At 44.6% G+C, this 23201-nt stretch overlaps 1 protein-coding gene across 8 annotated transcripts in view; it reads left to right on the top strand.

Moving 5' to 3' along the window:
• The first annotated feature begins 4322 nt into the window (after positions 1–4322).
• LOC108926335 (CUGBP Elav-like family member 4) overlaps positions 4323–23201 on the top strand; it is an 80083-nt gene continuing 61204 nt past the window's right edge. For 2 of the 8 annotated variants that reach the window (XM_018738988.2, XM_018738987.2), the window contains exons 1-2: positions 4323–5058; positions 10467–10549. In XM_018738988.2, the coding sequence (XP_018594504.1) occupies positions 4809–5058; positions 10467–10549 (333 nt within the window). In that variant the 5' untranslated portion in view covers positions 4323–4808. Of the gene's footprint in view, positions 5059–9616; positions 9663–10466; positions 10550–23201 lie in introns of those variants that run through there. The other 6 variants (XM_018738986.2, XM_018738985.2, XM_018738980.2 and 3 more) reach the window with 4 other exon arrangements.

Genomic DNA, 23201 nt, shown 5'->3' with positions numbered 1-23201 from the left:
GGTTGGTCAGGTTTGGTAACAGACACAGTCTGTGTGGAAATACAAACTATTTTCAACATTTTAAAAGCCTCAGGCTTTAAAGGTTTTATGTTAAATGTTGCTGTGCGCGCTCATTTCAGACACTCACTACCTTGTGGTCTTGAGGATCAAAATACTCGCCAAATGGCCTTCTTTTGAAACCGTCTCCAAATGGAAAGCAGTGAAAGGGTCCCTAAAACAAACGAGGACGGCTGAAATGGTATTGGATGAAAATAGTGTCTGGAGACTTACGAGCCCAGAGCCTCAGTCTTTCCACAATGCAGGAATGCAAGTCAGGACAGCAGGTAATGCAGAGGTATAGGATGCTGCCTTCTGACTTCCAACTTGATAGCTGAGGTCAAAAAGGGCCATGGCTGTAGAACCCATGGGAAAGGAGCTCAGCCTTAATTACTTGAGGAAAATACCTATCTATGTAAATTGACAATCATTGTGAGCCTCTAGGGAGATTGTCAGCTGGGCTAAGACATAATAAAGCCTTCCATCCACAGCTTTTCTGTTTATTCGAAATAAAGGTGTTTGAAAACCTGAAATTCAACTCTTGAAGGCAATACATATGATGATGATCATCATCATCATCATGATAATTATGGCTGCTATTATTATTATAGAACCTTTTTTGACAACGGCAGCTGCCGAAGCTGCTTTTTAACATGGCAAAAACTGTATTCAGCAAACTTTTTTGGTTTCAGATAAAAAGCCTGTAACGGTATTAATTCAGTAAAGTCTCAGGCTGTTGAGTCCAGCCCTCGTCCACCAAACCCATAAAGTGCTCCTGAGCAGCCCAGGCATTTTCAGTCCCTCGCCGATGCACCTGAGTGATGCCGTGGCCTCATTGAGAGTGAGCTATAGCTGGAGCACAGACAGTCCTTCCTCGCTCCACCGCGATCCCGCCATCCGTCAGGCCTGACACCAGATGACACCCTTGGGGGGTGGCTTGACAAAAATAAAGCCAAAGCCATTTCGCTGTAAGAATAGCTGTCCCGCCACCGATAGACAATCAATGCCAGGGTTCATCAGCTCCAGGTGCGAAGGGACCCTTATCATCGGTTGCTGCATCTTTTGGTCCTCGGTGTCCCTCCGTGTTGCTGAAGGATCTTTATATCTCCATTATCGTACATTTTTTTACAAAGATGATAGACGCCCAAACCCGTCACTGCTGCACCTGCAAGGAATCTAGAGCAGAACCAGAATCTGAAAATACCCTTGCGCATTTTCAACGGAGTAAAGGCAAACATTGGTAAATGGATAAATGGGGCGGGGCAAAAGAGAGAACACAGATAGCCATGATCAGACACAGCCGGACTTCTCTGACCTCAGTGAGAATGCAAGACAAATGCTGGTCTAAAACCAAAAAAACAAATGAGGGAGAACTGTTGAGCAAGATCTTTTTGTAAGCTAATTGTGTGGGATCTCCATGAGACCAGGCTATGCGTGACTCATTTTCATCAGCTTGAAACAACACATTTGTCAATACACACTGGGTTCCCAGTGTAATAACTAGCAGAAACAAAACTGCATTTTTTCCACATTATCCAAAATCACATTTCAATTCCTTACCGCCTGTGCTGGGATTTTAGGAAATGGTAAACATTTTAAAACAGAGCCCAAACAAATTAATAAAGAGAAGGGAGCATCTTGCTTCCCCGAATTTAAATAGAGAGGATCAAAGTGTAACAAAAGTACCTTTGCAGAGGGTCTGATTTACACTGACTCAGTGTGACTCACTGCCTGTACCTGCGACCCAGCGTGAAGCTCCAGAGCTAGCCCCTCTGTGCCCTCGGGGTAAAGCCTGGGCATGTGCGCCTGCTGTTTGGATCTGGCCCGATCCAACCCCACGTAGGGAGAGGTCACGTTGGAAAGTGCTGGCCCAGTGGGGCATCAGCTCTTCTCGGGACGCGCGATTACCAGGCAGGAGGGCAGAATCCACTAATCACACTGTCAAATGACGTACACTGCAGCACAAGGCATGCACATAAAAACAAAAGAACAGATAAGTTATTCATGGAACATCAAATATGCATATGCAAGAAGGGAGGAAAAGATCAACTATAGATGCAAGTAATTCTGAAACAAAAATAAATTAGCATTCCTTTAATTCTGTGCACACATACAAATAAACTTACACTTTGGGATATTTATTAATTTTAGTTCAGCTTTTTCAATTTCACATTTATAAACTCCCGTATCTATTAATGCAAATTGTCCCATATTCCCAAATTGCCTTGTTGTGCATTTGTGTTGACGCCTGGATTACTTCACCTGGAAAAAGTAAATGAATTTCGCCATCTGCATAAACAAATGATTTGCAATGTAATAATAAAAAGGAGGAGAATGCACACCTCCACTACCTTTAATGAGTTTGAATTCAAAATAGATTCTTGGCTTCACAATTATCCTCACAACAGCTGAAAATAATACATATTCAAATTATGCTGGGGAAAGAAAAAAATCTAACAAAAAGCCAGGCTGTACCATGTGTCCATTTGAGACCAGAATAAAAAGCTTTGCACATCATCAGCTGTTTGCAGATAGATGGAACACAGAGGTCTTAATGATCTGCTTTCATCCGTCTCTTGTGTTCATTTATCCATTCATACGTTCATTCTGATGTTCACTGTGAGGCTATACCATGGCTGATCTCCGGTGAGTACAGGTAAGAGACCTTATCCCAGAGACCACATAAAACACAAATAAGTAATAAATTATGGTCCTTCAGGATCAAAACATGACCTCCGATGTTAAAATGAGCAGCAGCAGCCTGCCTAAAACTCGACATGGCCACATGGTCCAAAACAATGATCTACCTCGTTACTTTCAATAAATTCTGCTGTGTTACAGAAGAACCAAATATCAAAAGGTGGTGATTTTTTTTTTTCTAACAAAGCAGTTCTGAGTCTTCTGTGTAAAGACAGAGGTGGAGGACAAGTGAAAACAATCCCATGCGTGAAGAAGCTGGTTGACAAGGACAAAGGTAAAGTAAGGACTCCGTGTTTCACAATTCCAAGAAAGACACTGACACTTTAACCACTTCACTAGAGTAGCACCAAACACTGTTGTTCTGACTATTATTATTATTGCTGGAAAATGTTTGTCATTTAATCCCATTTTGTAAAGTGGATAAACAGAGAAGAGTCTTTTCTGTAAAAATCTGTGATCCCACCCCCCAATGCATGTTGTTCCCTTATTTTACCCAACACTCTGTGTTTCCAAAGGACACCATTTGCAGCTGGGCTACCACATTTTGACCTGCCACTTTTCTTGAACAGTGTACCTAAGGCAATTTTGGATCCATCTCTCCACTGCGTGTTGATTGATGGGTCTCGCCAGCGCGCGCGGAGGAGAAAGGGATTAAGGAACCCAGCGCACCACATCATATGTATTGAATTTTGCCACTGGGAAGTTTTGAAAATCCAGAGGTTATCCTCTTTCAGCTGTCACCGTGCCCTGGAAACAAATCACAGCATGCACAAAACATAGGCAATCGCAGCAGTAAATGCACTCAAATTGTTTGGTATCATCGATACAGTCCTAATGTGGTGTATAAACCACTACAACCCCGAAAGCAGCCATCCTCCTAAGAGCATAATAATTTCAATAGCGCTTTTATTACTTAAAACACCTTTGTGTTCTCCAGTTACAATGATGCTACTAAACTTACTTCATATATTATTGTATAGATTTTATAGAGCTTGAATCTGAAACGACGATGGCGATGATGATGATGATGATGATGATGATAAACATTCATTGTCAGGAGTTTTCTTAGCCCTGGGTGCACAGTCAGCACCACGGACAGCAACAAGTACGCACACCGCCGCTTCCCCACGAGACTGTCCTCAAAAGGTCGCTTTATACGTTTTTTATTACGGCACAGTGAAAGAAATACAGCGCTTAGAATATAATTTCCAGCTATTATATAACGAATATCTTTTTTTTTTTTTCAAATAAGTATACGTCTTAACATTTGCTCCTTGTAAGCATTTCTTCACATCAAAGTGGAAGAGCGGAAGACGTAATAGGATTAAAGAATTTTAAAAATGCATGATTTTTTGTGCTTGTACCGTGGCTAAATACAATTGCGTTTGGGATTAGGAGCCTCAAAGCGTTGCATTTCAGCGATGCACTCGTGGTTCGCAGTGTCGGTTTGGGGACAAGACCGGCTCCTAGTGGCTCTGTGAAGCACAAATACGCGAACGCACCATAAAGGTGCGCCGCAGGAAACGCGCGCGCGCACACCCACCCACACACACACACACACACACACACACACATACACACGTGTGGAGTGTATTAAGACGCTCCTTTTTTCCACAAATGTTTGGATGCGCGGCCCACCCTTTGCGTCCGCAGCCATAGTGTCCCGTGATTGGCTACTCGGGAAGATTATGCAAATGAGAAATAGGTCTGGTTAGGAGAACGTGGGGCTGACGTCACGAGGCAGAGTGGCCGCCGACAGGGGTGGGGAAGCGGGGGGGGGGGGGCAGTGGATCGAGACGTGGAACACGAGCAGCAGACATGAAAAGATACAAACAGAGCGTCGGTGCAGAGTCCGGCCATTGAGGGAGGAGAGGGGTAGCAGGAAAGGAGGAAAAGGAGCGCGCAACGGAGAGCGAGACAGGAGTGGGGCATAAGAGAAAGGGAAGGTGGAGTGGGCTTGAAAAGTGAGAGAGAGGAGGACAGGGACAGGAGGGGGAGAGAGGAGAGAGAGAGGGAGAGGAGAGAGAGAGAGAGGAGAGAGAGGGGGAGAGCAGCTGGTCCATTGAAGAAAGATGGCTACAGTCACGGCGAACGGAGTGCAGCAGGAGAATGGATTCAGCACCACGAACAGCGGCGGCAGGATGAACGGGCTCACCATCGGCCAGAACACGATCCCCATGAAGGACCACGACGCCATCAAGTTGTTCATAGGACAGATACCGCGGAACCTGGAGGAGAAGGACCTGAAACCGCTCTTTGAGGAATTCGGCAAGATATACGAACTCACCGTGCTGAAAGACAGGTTCACAGGAATGCATAAAGGTGCGTGTGCGCGCCGCGCGCGCGCGGGTGCGGGTGCGGGTGCCTGTCGGGGGTAGGGGGGGGAGAGGGAGGGAGGGATCGCTCCTGTTTTTGTCCTAAACGTCTGACAGCCGCATTCCGAGCAACTTGGGCTTGGAATACGCGAAAGTGACTTATTGTTCGCTGTTTACCGTGGGGGGTTGGGGACACGGGGAGCGGTGCTCGCGCCAAGCGCTGCCATTTATTACAGCTGAAATTAAATTCGGTGTGTGCGTGTTTGTGTGTGCGTGTTCGTGCGTGTGGGGGAAGGGGGGCGGTGTTCCACGTGAACACTAACACCCTAAAAACTTAGCACCCCATCTCGATACGTCCAGTGTAACGGTCCCAACTGATCCGTATTTACTAACCTTTACTAGTCGCTGGCTGCAAGTTGACAGTGTCCCAGTAAGCGGTAACCAAACTTGGTGGCTCTCAGCAGCCCTCGCCTGTAATTTTAGATATGGATATGTGATTAGATATGTTATCAGAAGTAAAAAGACTAGTGGGCTCGATCTTAACAATCGGATTTTCTTTGCCGTGAAATAGCGTTGACGTGCAGTGGGAGGATGGCAGTGGATGGTGTGGATTGGACACGCAGTATACACAGTACCCCCTGCCAGAGGACCACCATCCAACGAGACCCTTCCTTGGACTTGAAAAACTGAACCGCATGCACAAAAAAGAGGGAACCTCGCGGTCTCCGCGGTACAGTCATGAAAAAGCGCAGAATTTCACTGCCCAACAGGAGGTACCAGATCGCATCCTTCCCTTCAGTCGCTAAAGTTTTGCAAAGATCCATTTTCGAAGCTGATATCGGTGCGTATGAGAAAGTAAGCGCTTCTAATGACTCTGCTGCTTTCTTCTTCAGCCCTCCTACGTGTGTTCAACGCGTGAAACTAAATACACGTTTTTACATTAAAAATCACGTAAACACGGGCAAACAGTTTAATTAGTAAACGTGCCAGATGAACAGCTCAATGTGTCAGTATTTCAATCATTCCAGTACACGTTCAGATATGTGGCAGCAATGAATTCTTTTTTCACCTGAATATTCTTAAAAAAAAAAAAAAAAGACTTAAATACCATGGTAAAATAATTTGTAAAGTGGCCCAATTAAGCGTGTATGAAACACATTTCTAGAGTCCAAACCAGAAGGGATCTTCATTCAGTCTTTGGGTAGACTCGGTGTGTTTGATTTCATAAAGCAGTACGTTTCTGCGACGATGTGGGACTGGTTTACTACCCTGGACACTGTTTTAAGTCCCCCCCCCATCCCATATATTAATTTACGCCGTAAACCTCCGCCGTGACAGTCGGAGATAACAGAGGAGTCCGACATGGGGAACTTCTGGGGTTCCCTATCTCTCGTACTTTGTCCTGATCGTCGCTTCGTGGGTGGCCTTTACGTGAGTAGTGGTCCGTCATTCGTGTCACTAAGCGATGTGAAGGACCTCAGAGGCCCCCCGCAGCGAGCCGTCCACCTGTTACTCGTACTCACCTGTTACTGGGCGCACTGTCTGCTGCTGATCCACCACTGCGTATTCACACACAAATACCTGGGGGAGGCTTTTTCGCAAAGACTCATCTCAACACACACACACACAAACACACACACACACACACACACAAATATATATTATCTGATAAATACGACCATGGTTTATGACCGAATAAAACTAACGCGTCCGAGGGCTACAAAATTAACATGGTACGTCACCTTGGACGAAGGCGTCAGGTAAAACATCAGCAATAAAAGTAACGCGGTAAGAAACCTTCTTTTACCTTCGCTTTTGCCCATGAAGTAGGTTAGTGGATCTGGTAGCGGAAAAAGAAATCGAAGGTGTCTACTTAGGCGTACTTGTACTTCCAAGTTAAGGTAAGGGAAAGTACTACTACTACTACTACTAATAATAATAATAATAATAATAATAATAATAATAATAATAATAATGCGTGAGGCGATAAGATAAAAGCGTTAGCTGAAGAATTCATCACGACCCTTCTGCGATCAGACCCCGGCTGCGGACTCGCGCCCAGGGGGCCGCTCATTATTGCGCGATACACTGTACGAGTGTAATATATGTACATAAGTTTTCACTTTGCATTCAGTGAGGGTGACTAGCTGCCGGTGCTCGTGACGCTGGGGGCGGAGGCGTCTCACGGGACGTGCACGGCGCGCGGGTACGTGCGAGCTCCTCGGAGCCGTGCGCGTCCTCGGGACAGCCGCGTCGCTCGCGCTTGTCTGAGGTAAGATGCGAGCTGTTGCATTAACTCGAAAAACATTTATAACTCTCATTTTGTTTTAGAGTCAGGACGTAGTTTTAACAACATGTCAAATAAGCGTACATGCGCCCACATAATTTCAATCGTTATGAGCGAAACCATATTTTTTTTAAGTCGCGCTTCCGTCTGGCTGAGGTAACGCCGGGGATAGGTCGAGTCGTGGTATAAAAAAAGATTGTTTATTTCTGTTCGAGATTAAACTTCTGTGAAGAACATTTTTATATATGTTGACATATCACTCAACACAAGCCTTAATTTACCTGACACAGCTCTTCATGGGCCATGCGTATGTAATGTTTTATTGGACAAAAAATAAGTTTTACTGCGTCAAAGATTAGACATTGCCTCAGGAAGTTAAGTCCGGAGTGTGTGGTTCCCCTGCTTGTGTCCCTTACTTTTACCACAAAATCTATGTATGTTAAGAATCAGTCTTTATCATATGACAGTAGGTGTGTAATGACCAGTTTCTTATGTTACTTTAGTAGAGGAACTGGTGTGTGTAGTAGAAACACACAAGTCGAGCAGGTGTGAAATAAGTAAAGCCCAAGTGGCAGTGCTTAAACCAAGTAGGGAAGTAGAACCAGGGGTGTAACAATAATCATTTATTCATGATTTTATGAAGTTTAAGATTTAGATTTTAGCTATTTATTCTTCTTTTATATGGAAGAATGTTGGCCATGTATGGAGTTCACACACTTCCAGCAGCACTCTACATCCTGCTGGGTTTTCTCTACATTTACTGGCTGGAATATGGACCCGTTGTCAGAATACAGGCCTAAACAATATTAACCGACTTTAAAAAATAATGCAGAGTAATGTTTAAACTTGAAAATTAAACTTTAAAACAAAGTGTCAATTTATTTTTGAGAACTAGGATTTGATTACTGTATTTTTTAAAGGGTAATGAATTCTTATAAAGGTATTTGACTGTAACTCTGAGTGTGTGCAGGACTGCTGATTGAGTGTAGCATGGAATAAATTAAACTTAATAAAATGTCAAAGGGTTTGTTTCAATAGCTTTTTGTTATTATGATGTCACCTTAGTTACAATGCGATTGATGCATGGCAGAACAGGCTACAGAAAAGCTGCAAAACATTACATGTAAATGAGAGATTTTTGTAGGACAGAGAAAAAGTAGTAAGGCAACAATTGCATTTTATTATGTAATTATCGTGTTAGGTCCTTTTTTACTACTAAATAACATCAGATTCTATCTATTATCGTTATTTTTTTAGAAATATTTTGAGAGATTATTCTTGACAAATTAATATTGTTTGTCTTTAATGAACTGTGGAAGAAAATCTTATTTTTAACCTGGTTTATGACTTTGTGAGCGGTATATTTGTATAGTCCTGGAATAGCTGGCAAAGTGAGTGTTGTGTGTTATCTCATTGCCAACTGGCTGACCAACAAACAATGAAGTCTCTTCTGCAAGCTGTAGAAATGGGATACTTTTTGCAATGATTAAATCTGTGAGAATTACTTATTAAGATGAAACCACTAATGATGTTAGTGGTCGAATGATGCACATTAAGAACAACTAACAGGTTTGAGAAGGCCTTTTTTGTATGCTATTCAAAGATTAGGTCCTATAAATCATACGTGACACTTCTGATTATGCTATTGATTCTTCCAAAAAAAAAAAGGTGTCTTTTAAACTTCACTCTGGAATTTTTAGCACTACTGCAGAGCATTTTGATAAGGATCTACCGAAATTATAGTAAATAAAATTGTGTTCAGAATAAATCACGATTATGGATCTGTTGTTTGATATTTGGAAGATTAGAATCGTTCAGCTTTGCTTCGCGGGGGTTGACTTACATTTGACCAGTTACACATGCACTGTTACTTAAATCATTTTATTAATTTTACCACATAATTTCAGATTTCTGACACTAACTGCTATGCTGATGTTACATTAAATGCAGACTTTATGTTGAGGGCTGAACACAGAAAGAAAAGCTTAAGTTATTGGTTCTTACCAGCTGGCCAGGAATTATACCGTTTCCTGTTCCAGTGTTTTCGGCTTCTACTTTTTCCAGTCATCATGTCATTAAAAAGCAGTTCTAGGAAACAAAAAAACAGCATCTGGTCAGATTTTAGTGCACGTATTCGAAAACAGTCTGGTACCCGTGCCGATTGCCTGGATAGAACTTAATTAATTTTTGTCACAAATCTTTACACCGCAGACCTCTAGAGGCTGAGGCTCTTTCACTGATAATCCTGTCATCACCGGTACTGCCCCGCCCCCCCAAGAAAGTAGCTTCTGGATCCTCTGGAGGGTTCTGGCGAGTCCTGAAAGGTTAGGTGCTTAGAGGTATTCATTGGCAGTCATGACAAAATTGTGTGTGAGTTTAATGTTCTCTGGTAGAGAGTGTACTCTGATCATACAGCATCATGTAGCAAACACATGCACTGTACCATGCTGTACCCCATCTCTAAGTGACCCATCTTGCACCATCTGTGACATCACCAAACTGAAAGTAATACCCAGTAGATTTTCAGTGTCCATATCCCTAGTGAGTATGTGTGTGTGTGTGTGTGTGTGTGTGTGTGTGTGTGTGTGTGTGTGTGTGTGTGTAGGGTGGGGGGGGGGGTCGTCTTTTGGCATCATTGGACATCTTCGCTGTGGTGACAAGTAGCAATTAAAAAAATTTGACAAACAGAGGGTAAAATGTTTTGAAAGGAGCCATCCATCCATTATCACCTACACCCAGAAGAGCCACTTGGGGCTGAATACAGGAGGTGCCTTTCATTTGTACACGATGAAATTATGATTCCCTATTTGTGCTTTTTCTCTTGGCAGAGATTGTTCTTCAGGTACCAATTATGGAAATGAGTAAAAGGGAATACGACTGCATGCCTGCCCATTTTGGTGTTGTTTACCATGTTTATTGACTGTTCGCTCATGTACATGTTGTGATTTTCGGAGCTAATGTAGTGGGGTGAGCCTTTCCCTGGGGAAAAAAAGGGTTTTTCGTAAATAAGACCCAGGCTAATTTTTGCACACGCGGCCATCTGCCGCACACCAGTGCTGCGCTCCGACCACCGCCGTGAAGTAAATCCTCTCTCCGTCTGTGCCTCGTCTGCCTGCCCCCCTCTCCAGGATGTGCCTTTCTCACGTACTGTGCCAGAGAGTCGGCGCTGAAGGCCCAGAGTGCCCTGCACGAACAGAAGACCCTACCGGGGGTAAGTGCCCTAATTTCACTCCCTGCTCTCCCTTCCTGGTGGTGGCCAGCTACAGTGCCCCTGGTGATGTGCACTAATCCTGAGAGAGAGAGCGAAAGAGAAAGCAAGGGAGAGTATGACGGTGGGGAGGAGGAAGCAAAAGGGCACTGTTGTGGGCTAATCAGCTATTTGCAACACAGTGGATAACCGGGGTAATTTACTGTACTCCACACACAAGGCACAATGCCCTGTGCCTCCCTAAGAACTCACCTCTGTGTCCCCTCTTACTGTTTGGTAACCTTCTCTCCTGTCCCCAGTTTTCTCTTGCCACATCACTTGTTGGAATCTCTGTCCTGGCAAGTCAGTCTCCATCTGAAAACGTAACGAAACATGAAATATGGAGAAAAACTCGCCAGTGCTGTGATCATGGGCAGCAGATCAGTCTCACCTCCTGTCCGGTTTGTGGATAGTCTGATGCTATCCACAGCAAAAAACTCTTTCCTTCAAAACTGTAGCAGGGTGAAGTGAGATTTTCGTTCTTACGTCACACAGCACACCCGATTTTGCGTGTGTGACTAAACTGATGATCAGGAGGTACTAAAAGCAATCACCTAGTAAAAAGAAAGTGTAGAGCTCCTCGAGAACAAGGCCCAGGCTGAATGTTGGTTCGTTTGGTTGTGATAATTGCTAATCCAAGGCAAGGCCGACTGTGTTCACTGGCTACCTTTGAGCATCCACTGCCACATTTATGAAGCGAATCAAAGTACTCGTGTTTCCATCTTTGGCGTGAGTGTGTCTGAGGGGCTCAAGCTAATTGGCTGAAAATGTCTGCGAGGAAAATGTCAACGTTTCTGTCACCCAGACCAGCGATGGGAAAAGTCGCTGTTTTCTGCTTGCGGGGAGGCATGAATTAACTTGCTATTCCAGCACCCTATGTTTGTTTTTGGGAATTTCCAGAGCTTTCTCTTGAAACAATACTTTTTTTTTTTTTTTTTAAACTTTTCTGTAAGTAAATCACGGTATATACCATGGCAGTTTTATTAATATGTAACACACACACACACACACACACACACACACATTTTCAGAACCGCTTGTCCCATACGGGGTCACGGGGAACCGGAGCCTACCCGGCAACACAGGGCGTAAGGCCGGAGGGGGAGGGGACACACCCAGGACGGGACGCCAGTCCATCGCAAGGTACCCCAAGCGGGACTTGAACCCCAGACCCACCGGACAGCAGGACTGCGGCCCAACCCACTGCGCCACCGCACCCCCTAATATGTAACATTCTCGTAAATTTCCTTTCCTCAGAGGTTTTTTTTTCATTATGTGAGCACCGAGATGTTCTGTAAGATAGGCACACGTGTCACCCGGAGTACGAACCTTTGAGGTTAGGCCAGCGTTATCGGCAATTCCTCCATGACTGCAATTCCTTCTTGTTATGATTTTGTGAGCTTTGTTGTCGCCCAACATGGCAACTCCTAGCCTTGCACCACATTTTTGAATAAAGCCTTTTTTGTGTTGCATCTCTTTGCTGTTTTGAGGCCACCATTCATTAACCACTCAGCCCAATTAGTTCACCGGGTACAGATGTAATAGGCCCACTAATTGGTCTTGTGCAAGCCCAAAAGCCAATTAGGATCCTGAAAGAAGCCAGATTCTCTGCCTATCTCTGCTTCCCGTTCCCCTTCCTCCCCACCCTCCCCCTCTACACTTGACTTTCACTCACTGCTTCTCCGTTGTGGCCCTGGAACAGTTGCGCTGTGGGTGCGCATGGGTCTGAGGAAAGCAATTGAGGAAAAAATTAAAAGTTTACTCTGTGTCGCCGTGGCTGAAGACAAGTTAGCGAGGCCAGCGCTTGCTCCGTGGTTCAGCCCGAAAGCTTGCAGGTGACAGATGGACGGCAGGCAAGAAGAACAGGTTCTCGTTAACAGGTTACGTGGATGATGCTGCGCTCAGCGGGCTGTGAGTCGTGACTGTCTGCGCTCGGGCCGGCTCCATCTTGCCTGCGTGCCTGTGCTGGGACCAGGCCTCCGTGCCGCCGATTGCAGCGAACCCGCATGTCCTGCACTAGACAGCGACAGAGTCCCTCTGCATGTGCACGCGTGGACGTGTGTGAGGGATGATCATTAATATCTGTTTTGCCCTTTTTCATATGTCGTTCTCTGGGACTACTGCTGTAAGCACGTTTGCTCTCATAATTAGTACTGACAGCAATCGGAAATTTGCCGCTTTTGTCTTTTTGTCAGTATAATTAGTTGTAGGTTGTTTGCGGACACTTCTGCACTGGCATCTTGAAAACATAGGAAGGAAAGACCGGGAGAAAGGGGTGTTTGGCAACTCTTGCGGTGAAGCTGGTGCTGCATGACGCCTGTCTGTCCTGCTCTGTCACCCTTTGTCCCACCTACCCCCTGAGAGGAAGCTGCTGTAAGACACTTGGACAAAAAAAGATCTCAGTGCCTGTCCCTGGGGTGGAGCATATATTTCTGTTTCAGTTACTCAGATAAAGAATGAAGATAAGTGAGCAGCAGAAAATGGTTTAGAAACAGTTCACTAAGCAGAAACAAAGTAGTTGTTGTATTGATGGGGTGAAAGTTGGCCATCATTTCAGCACTTTGTCATGGAGTCTAGCCTGTTTTACCAAAAATCATGTTCAGTAGCACTGGGCTTCTTCCCATGCAATGATCCCCTCTCCAGTGCGACCCCACCCTCCCTCTCTTTTTAGCGTCTGTCATGTGAAGCCCAAAACCTGTGTCGGTGCAGATTCCCTCTCTAATTTATTCGCTTCTTTGCCTGTAATGAGGCAGAACTGGTAAATGTGACGACAGGATTGTTAACATCGCAGGTTCAGTGGAATGGATAAAGATGGAACGGCGGAAAATGAGCTCGAATGCCGGAGTGTCAGAGACAGGCGGACTGGCAGCCCCCGCCCATCCACCCACCCTTTTCCTTCAGCCGCCATGGCTCGTTGAGTCACGTTGTTACATGTGCCACTCTGGTCAGCAAGCCGGCAAATACCAATCTAATTCTCAGCACACTTTAGTAATCACTAAGTACGTTCACATCATACATTCAGGGGAAACAAATGAAAACATGGCATTTGCAAGTCCGGCAAAGTACTTAATGACGTGTGGGGGGGGCAGAGGCTTGTCAAACCGCACAGTTAATCACAGACAGGTGTGAACTCGATCCCATATACCCATCTCCCTCTTTGCGCTCATGTACACATTTGCGCACACACATTCATTCACACACTCACTCACAAGCTGGCTCTCTGATATGACAGTATATACTGTACTTTGAACTTCGTAAAGGTTTCACTGAGAAATGATCAAGGATTGTCACTGAATCATTGAGCGCAACTTTTTTGTGTTGTTTTTTGAGTACCGGGACACAGAAACATTACGAACAATTAGAATGCATCTCAGCAGCTGTTGCAATAAAAGGTGACCATGCGGTTCTGTAGCTTGCAGCCAAAGCCACATCCTGAATGGACTGAGGGCTGCTTCTGGAGGTGGGTTTCTTTTGTAGGCTGTCCATAGTCACTGCATCTGCACTCTTGATCTCCTAACCAAGTAAATGTCAGAATGTGTTAAATGATCAATGTATACCCACCTCAGTTTATTATACTCAATTTTAATGTTGTTTCATTTCTTATATATAAGAAAATATAAATGTCATAACACATGACATTTTATTTCTTTTGATTCTTATTTCATTAAAATATATAAACCAGTAACAAAGCTGCTGTAAACTGAGAAAATACAGCAGACAATATTATATTTTATATAATACATATTTACATTGTATATTTCACTATTCCCTGTATACTGTATGCTCAGTGAAATAGTTGTTCCATGCATGAAATTTTAACAACTTGTTTAGTTTAACCTCAAAATTTATTTTTGATACCAAAACACTGTCTGTTATACAAGGTTTGTTACAACAGAAAACAAGTGTAAAGAAGTAACTGTAGCTTGTGTAAAAGTAGTTTGAACTTTATTTGCAATATGTTGTATGCATTGGGTATAGTTCTGTAGCTGTTAAGTAAACTAATTCTAACCCCGGTCTTTCCCAAGACTCTTCTCATTTACATCACATTTACTCATTTAACTGATTCTGTTCTCTAAAGCAACTTTCAGTGTTAAGTTACTTTCAGTGATTCACCCATTTATACAACTGAGGAACTTTACTGGAGCAATTTAGGGTAAGTACCTTGCTCAAGGGTGCTACAGCTGGAGGTGGAATTCAAACCTGCAACCTTTGGGCCCAAAGATAGTAGGTCTAACTATTACGCTACTGGCTGCCCCTATTTCTAAGTTCCTCATGATATCTTTCTTTTCGGGCTTGGTTTTATATTGTCAAAAAAGTCATGTCTATACATAAATGAATAAGTTTTTTAAAAATTGAACAATATATTTTCCAACACTGAATTTAATGAAAAGATAAAGTGATTAAAGTTATTAAAAAACCAAAATGGAAAATTTATGAGATGAGAACTAAGATGTTGCGTACTGCCAACAACTGTCTTAAAAGCTATGTGGCATGCATGATAACTGTAGCATTGTTTGTTCTACAAATAAGCAAGTTAAATGGGTAAAAGGGCCTTTAAATAACACATACTTTTAAATAAAATTGGCAGTTCTCCAATTATCTTGCAAGCCATTAATTTAAATTAGTCTCCTAGTGACTGCATGCATTTTTGTTTATCTTTTCTTTCAGAGGATAATTTAGTAATCTGACTTTAAATTAATGAAATCAGTAGTCGCATTCATGGAGAATCGCATTTAATGAGTTTATTGGTCTATAGCTTTTTGAAAACAAATCACTGATGAACTGCTGCTTGTCATTAGATCATAGCTGACTTGAGCAAAGGCCTGCGCTTTCCTCTGCACCTTTTTTTTTTTTTTTTTTTTTTTTTTTAAAGGAGTTTTTGTCATAATACGTGACCACTTGACTTTAACCTTTTCTTCGAAAAAGGCTTTGAGGGAAAACATGCATTTCCTCAAGCGATTTAATGTTGTGAATCATTGATAGAGAAAATTGTTAATTTACCTTCTACGTATGGTTTGGAAAGCTTCATTTGCCCCTCTGAAATGAGCCACATTTAAAGCAAAAAATATCATAAACTTATAATGGAACAGCTTGTGCCACAATCCAGCTTTCGTTCCTTCAGCATTTCATTGCCATTCATCTCATTGAGCCAGCTGGAAGTTATAGAGGGGTGTAACCTACAGGCCCTAAAATACCCTCACTTTCCCACATTATGATGGTATGTGTGCGAGTACCATGTGTCGGTTGACATTCATATTTTTTTTCCTACCTTAGGCCTTCCCCATCCTTAGAGACCCCCTAATGCAGGCTTTTGCTTTAGCTGAGCTCATAATTAATTTGGTTTAACTGAGCTTTAACGAAATATAGAGCTTTGCGTAGAAATATAACAAAAGATTTCAAGCTCCAGGTACATTTGTGTGTTAAATTTGATTAGGATTATTTTGTCCCTTGAGAAAATTCAGTATAAATGAGTGTTAAACTTAATTACTTTCAATCTGTCATTCACTTGCATATTGTTTTTGAGTCTGCAAACTACTGAGAAATAACTAATTCGTCAAATAATTAATTAGTTCACTATAATTAAGGTTAACAAAATCATTATTTTCAAGAAGAAAAAACAGAATCTCTGCCTTGATCTTTTTTATCAGTACAAACATGCCTGCAATAATTTTTCCAAAAGAATACAAAAATGTTTCTATGTCAGCTTATTGTCAGAATTTAGTAAACCGCTTAGTTAAGACTAAATAATAAAGAGCTTAGCAAGAATACACAAAAAGATTTAGCAGAAAATGAAAAACCAGCGCGCGCCTGCGTGCCCGGTGTCCGTCAGGAAACCTGTCATAGGAACTCCCTGTTGAAACTTGCACACATTATTACTTATTTATGAAAAACAGCAGTTTTTTCCATCAATAAATCAATAACTCTTCTAAGATGGTCAATGGGACTTCATTCACAATTCTCTGGAAATATGGAAATGGGGATTTATGGTCCTCAGAAGCTGGAGCCGTGCATTTTTAGGGAAGAAGGAATTCAATTATTGGCCACTTGGCAACTGGAACACAAGATAAGGGGGTATCTAAGTCCAGTTGCTGTATTTTGTCATCATCGGCGAGCAGGAGGTCATCGTCTCCGATAAAGCGGTACAGGGTCCAAAGTGGGATCGGCTGGCAGTGGCGGGACCCAGGCCCACATCAGGTCCCATCACCGAGCCTCCGCTCCTTCTGGTGACGCCTTAGGCTCCTGCTGCGTTCTTCAGGGCTCTGGAGAGCCGGCTTTTCCGGGAGCTTACAGCCGCCGTGCACCCTTTTGCACAGATTGAGTGTAGACTGCTTCTGTTCACAGTCCCTTCAGAAGATGCCCTGTTTGCTAGCGCTTGGCCCTCGTGCAAACCGTGTTTCTCCACTAATCCGTGGTGGCTGCATTCGGCACGGCACACTGGCACACCCGCTCCCTTCATGGAACGCCTGGCGTCAAGTCCATTACCTGTGGTTCCTTCGCAGGTGCAGCTTAACCTGGAAAACAAGTTAATTACTCAGAGCATTGTTTTGTTGTTCTTTGTTATGTAAACCTAAATGTGTTTTTCGCACCTGAAGACAGTACATCTAATTTGTTTGCATTAGTTTATAATTATTTACCTTTAAGTCTCACAGCTGCCTTCCTTATATATCTCCCTTTCTAGCAGCTTCCATCAGTTTTCTCTCATATTATTAGAAAGTCTTTTTAATAAAGACCTTAATTTTTTCATCTTTCATATCATGCCTTCCTTTATCTATCTCCCTGCAATCCACTCTCTCTTCTGTTCTCTCCCGTCTTTTATTCTTCCCTTCTCACTCCTCGAGAGAGGAGCAGGCGTCTTCCGTTATAACGGTGCACGCTGTCCTCAGTAAATAAAAGCCTTTTTGTTTGGATAATGAGCACCTCTGAAATCACAGGCTTCCATCAGCGCTGTGTGCAGCTCCCGGCTTGCTGGGTAGGGGATGCGGGACAGGGTGGGGTGGTCATGGGTAGCCGTAAGAAATCCAGTGCCTTTTCTCTGTCCAGCCCTGCATGCTTCCGGTGATCTCATTCAAAAGTTCCTCTCCGTTGGAGAAGAAATCGAGCTCCAGGTCCCACTGAAATGCACCTCAGCAGCTGGTTGTTAAACTCCATTATCCACAATTACTCGGGTTCCAGGGAGAGGGGATGTGCTTGCTGCTCAGTTCAACGCCCCTGGGGTTAAACACACCGACATGGACCAAAGGAGCACTGCTCAGAAGCACTCCGGGGTCCCGTCCTCCCGGAGATGCTCTGGAACAAAACCCCAGCAGCGTTTGCCAGTAGGGCGCAGGGTACACTGGGCCAGGAGGGGGAGGGTGGGCAGAGTGCATTAGACATCTCGGGAGTGAGATCCACAGCTTGCTCATCATGGATCGCAGGAGGAGTTTATTTTTGGATAGCGTTACGGGTGGTTTGAGGGAGGGGTGCTGTTGGATTGGAGAGGTAGCGACACCCGCCTTCCTTGAGATTAACCCTCTGGCAGGAGAACGTGGCCTTTGATCCGTGACGCTTGGAAGAGCAGGAAGGAAATTGAAAAGTCGGAGGCATTGTGCTCCTGTTGAAACTGCACCACTCCGACAGCGGGTGAGCGAGCATGTTCTCCCTGACATGGCCTCGTGGGTTCGGATCGCTGTACAAACCGCCGTTCATTATCGATGCAGAAGGGATGATGTCATGTTGTTCTGGGCCTCTGATTTCAGGAGCTTAGGTTTTTTTTTTAAAAAAGCATAATCTTTGCTGTCCATCTGAGAAGCTGGACCTCTATGGCTTGTCTATAAAATTCTTCTTGCCACTGAGTGTATTGATGTCTAGCAGCATTTCAGGGCCCTCAGGGACCCTGCTGTGCCTTGAGCAAGGACAGAGAAGAGGGTAGCGAGTGTCTGCTGGCCACGCCCTCCCATAGCTTTTTGACAGCAGGACGGGCTGAGGCAGCGGGCGATGGTTGTGGGTGCCGGCAGGTAGCAGTGGCTGATGGGCACTGACTGACAGCGATGAGCGATAAGGCAGCGAGGGAGCAGAAACGTAGACAGAGCTGCTCAGAGTGATAAGACACAGATTAGCGGAGCACAAAGAGAGAGAGAGTGTGACAGAGAATGAGAGAGGGATGTAGAGAGAGACAAAGTAGGGAGGATGTAAGGAGAGATAAGTGTCGCTTCGCTGTGCTCCTCTATGCCAGCGATCGCGTTCAGCTCAAGTATATCAATTATTGTTGATTCAGAGGAAGGGTGACATCACGTGCTTTGTCTGTAGCTGTGTGTCAAAGTGTGGTGTAATTCATGGGTTCGTATGTATCAGAATGTCTCAGAACAGGGCCTGGTGCGCAAAAGTGTGTGTTGACTTAATTGTATGCAAAATGCATGCACTGGAATATGCGTGTGCAAATGTATTACAGTGTGTTAGTTTGCAGGAGTGTCCGTGCGTGCACACGTATGTAAACATACCTCATTGTTTGAGCCAGTAATTTTGTGTGTGTGTTTGTGCCTGCATCCCGATGCGTGTAGCGCGGGAAAGCAAACAGGTCCCTAGTCCACAGGGTTTCCACGGCAACCGCGTGGTGCATTCATGCATAGCAAGCCCAGTAGACACTCAGTCTTTCTCTGCCATGGTGTGTGTGTGTGTGTGTGTGTGCGCGCGCACGTGTGCGTGCGTGCGTGCGGGGTCTGGGGGGTGCATATTTACACAGCCTTGACGGAGGCTCTGATGATAACGGCGCATGGAGAAGATTAGGTCGTCAGGGGTTGCAGCCGCTGCGCCAGTCCTTCGCAACTGGAACCCACAGCCTCAGGGCCCCAGAGAAGGATGGGAATGGGGATGGGGTGGGGTAGGGGGAGCCAGAGGACGCTGTCAACACGGAGCTGACGGAAAGCCCCCCGCCGCTTCCGAGCAGCTGGGAGCAGGCGCAGAACCCGAGCATGTGCTCGCATCGCTCACCCAGCGTCCGCCCGCTCTCGGCCGCCTCATTTTCCCTAATTATAAGCAGTGGCAGCTGAGGCACTTTTCCCGAAATCTCCCCCACAAGTCACAAGCTGTTCCGACAGGTGGCTGTCCCCGTGGACCATGTTCCCTCTCGCCGTGCTCCCCTGTAACGGTGCTGGGGGGATGTCGCAGAGCTGACAAACTGGGGGCAAGTGTCGCTCGCATGGGAGGAAGCGGCACGGGACCTGTTTACGCGACGGCAGACAAGCTGTGATAAGAAAAAATAATAATAAACAAATAAGTAAATAATAAGCAATGGTGGAAGCACGTAGCCCGTTCAGAGGCCTCCGCCACTGCTCCGCTTCGCCTACAATGTCAACTCCTTCAGAGGTGCTGCCATCCAGTGGGAACGTCTTATTGCATTTTTGAAACAACATAGAGGAACCCGAGATGAGGAAATAAACATTTAATAAATAAATACATTCTCCTCATGGCAGCTGTTTAGAGGGGGCCTGCAAGGAATTGAGCAGCATCAATTCAGGTCAGTCAGATCAAAGCGGACGAGATGAAAACATGCTTATTCTGCTGGCGTTGTGGCTAATGTGTTTCCTCGACACAAGACGCGAGAATAAATCAGGCGCGCCGAAACCTCAGTGTGCAAATGACTTCCGCTCAGCACCAACTTTGAGTCTCGGCAGCAGACGCTGCAGAGCTTGTGTGGCCCTCGTTTTAGATGATCGCACTGTTTTAATACAAATGACAATGTGTTGCGTTGAAGCTTTTCCATCTCCAAACTCTTTGTTTTGTATTTTCCTCACCCTGGCGTATATATTCAGTTTTGGGCTGGGAGGGAGAAACAGCCAGATGGAGGTGAGGGGGCCAAGGGTCACACCTGGCTCTAACCAGGGCGACAAACCTGCTCCTACTAGACACACAGAGCTGCCGAGGATCTGGACAGGATCATTTTTTTCATTTGATCATCAGCAAAACCTTTTCTTTCCTGCCCTGTCCCATGAAATTGTCTCTTGTGGTGCTTTTTGGAGCTCTATATCTGTGGCATAACATCAGTTATGTGACCTGGGCAGCTGCAATGGGATGACAAAACTGATGATACGTACTCATACAGGCACACGTGAAAGTGTGTGAACCCTATAGTTATGGCCATTATTCTTGTGTGAAATATCAAACATTTAAAATCTAAATCTTACATCTTAAACTTATAAAATTAGTAAATGATTAGGATTTATACACCTGCTTCTTTTCACCTGTTTGGTTTAACCAATGCAACTTGGGCTTCCCCTATTTTTGTATCTGCATTATTTCTGTATTTCTCTTACACACATGACTTCCTCTGAACCAACTTATGGAACTGGGTCATTACACACCTATTGTGTCAGATGAAAAAGACTGATTCTCATTAAATAACCGTTTTGTGGTAAAACTAAGGGATACAAGGGTTTCAGATACTTTGAAGCAGCACTGTATGTAGCCAATGCATTTCTTGTGTGATTATATATTTTTTGCCAAATTTCAGTATGCAGAATAGTAACACATTAAAATGATAAAGTAAAGGAAAGTTAACATGTGGTCGAGACAACTTCCAAGACTCACTGAAGCACCTGTAAAAGATGTGTTGCTGCCACGCAATTCAGATTTTGCTAAAATAATTATTTAATTTGTCCTTGTTTGTTCATTTGTTTTATTTGCACTGTAGCAGTTGTGTTTATTACTGCAGGTGCAGACTTTTGGGGTGTCACTTTGTTATGTAAAAAAGTTCACTTTGGACACGCAATTAAAAGTCACCACATGAGACAGAGAAATGATTGTGAAGATAAAAATGAGGAAGACAAAGGTTCACTTTTCTGACTCCAGAGTGGTGGATTGAACTCCCTCTGTCCCTCAGTTTGTCTCTTTCAAATCCCCTCTCTGCTCCGTAAACTGTCATCACGTTATCTGTTAAATTAAAAATGAAATGTATACGCATCAATTCTGTGTGCAGCTACTTGTGTAATGTACGATGGTAAAATCGGTGGTACTGGCCTTATCGACCAAAGTCTAAGAATCGCGCCTCTGCATCTCTAAGTGGAATGCATTTTTATTCACTCTGACTTGTACGTTGCTTTGGCGAAAGGCATCTGCTGAAAATAAATGTAAAATAGTTTTCTTCATACTGGGTACATCCAGAAGTAGACTCGGTCCCATCAGCTGATCGGAAGTATCTGAGTGTCTGTGAGATGTTACCCCAAAGGGTGGGATCAGGCTCTGAGCGACCTTGCTTAGGCGAACGCTCCAGGGTCGACTCTCATACATGGGCTTTACGGCAGCTGGCGAGCAGGTGCCAAGTATTTTATTATTTGCAGCTTGAACTATTTGGTGGGCAGGGTGCATTAAAGAACACTCTCGTTTAATGAAATGTAGTATTCATCCGAAAAAAGTAATCATTTTGGTGCCCCCTTCTCCTCCTAGTGCTCTGGTGCGAGCCCGCCCATCACACTCGCCTAGTTATGCAGCAATTATTCTTTATTCCCCCATTCAGCTTTTCCAAAGCACATTTCACAGCCCACCTCAGCCCATGGAGTACCGATTCCAACCAGCGCACGGCTCTCGACGCCAACGGTTCATAAATATCCTTCACTGTATTAAGGATTACATTAAATGCAGCGAGCACTGTTCGGGTTGTGGGAAGAAGCAACGCATCTGCTGCACGAGGTGGCGGACGAGAGAGATAACAGGTGACGGGCACTGGAGGAGGCCTTGTCGCTCCCTTGTCCAAGAGAAGTGTTTAATCGGGTTTCTGAAGCAGGTAGGTGAGGTCACCCCTTACACACTCATTACATGTGAATGAGACACACTGTGAGGATGGATGAGAACAATCTCTCTGAGTCATCTTCCTCGCATCCATCTCACAACGTGCACCCGGGTAGCGAGGGACATGTCACACGTGTGCACCGCGCGCACGCACTGTGCTGTGGGGGAGGGGCAGAAGATGAGTTTCTCTGTTTCACACGGAGATGCACATATACGTGCACATGCAACATATGCCGGCGCGGCAAGAAGCACAACGTGACACGTAATCACACTCACACACACGCACACACACTCAAATACATGTCAGCGCAAGGACAGCGGGAGTCTTTCAAGATGGGATGGCAGGAGAGTGTCCCGCTGCTTGTGTTTTTTTCACTCTCTCACATGTGCACACACACACACGCATGCGTGGGGCCAGGTTTGCAGGCTCTGGCCGTGATGGATGACGTGGCAGCTAGATGACGGACTCCCGTGGCTTCACGCACACACTGACTGACGCCATGACCTAGTAGAGAGGATCTGGGTGAGCAGCTGGGACCCCTTAGCCCTGAGCTTGCTCATGTCATCGTTGACCCCACCGCCCACGGCAAGGTGAACGGGAGGGTTCAGGAGTTGAGATGTTGCTGCCCGTTCGGTAACCTCACAGGCCATGTTCCTTTTATCACGTAATAATTTCGTATTGAATTTTCCTTCTTTTTAACGGAACATCCCTGGCAAAAATGTAAAGTCTGGTTTTCGGCTCAAAGTTGATCCTCTTCCCTGACTCTACACTGCTTTAATTTCGAAACATTCGCAGATATAATCATTTGACTGGAAATAAAGCAAGGGCTGAAAAAATGAGCATTGTTTGCACATT

Source organism: Scleropages formosus, chromosome 7 (genome assembly GCF_900964775.1).
Source record: "Scleropages formosus chromosome 7, fSclFor1.1, whole genome shotgun sequence".
NCBI lineage: Eukaryota > Metazoa > Chordata > Actinopteri > Osteoglossiformes > Osteoglossidae > Scleropages > Scleropages formosus.
Note: the sequence above shows the minus strand (reverse complement) of the source record. Positions and strands in the feature narration are given on the sequence as shown.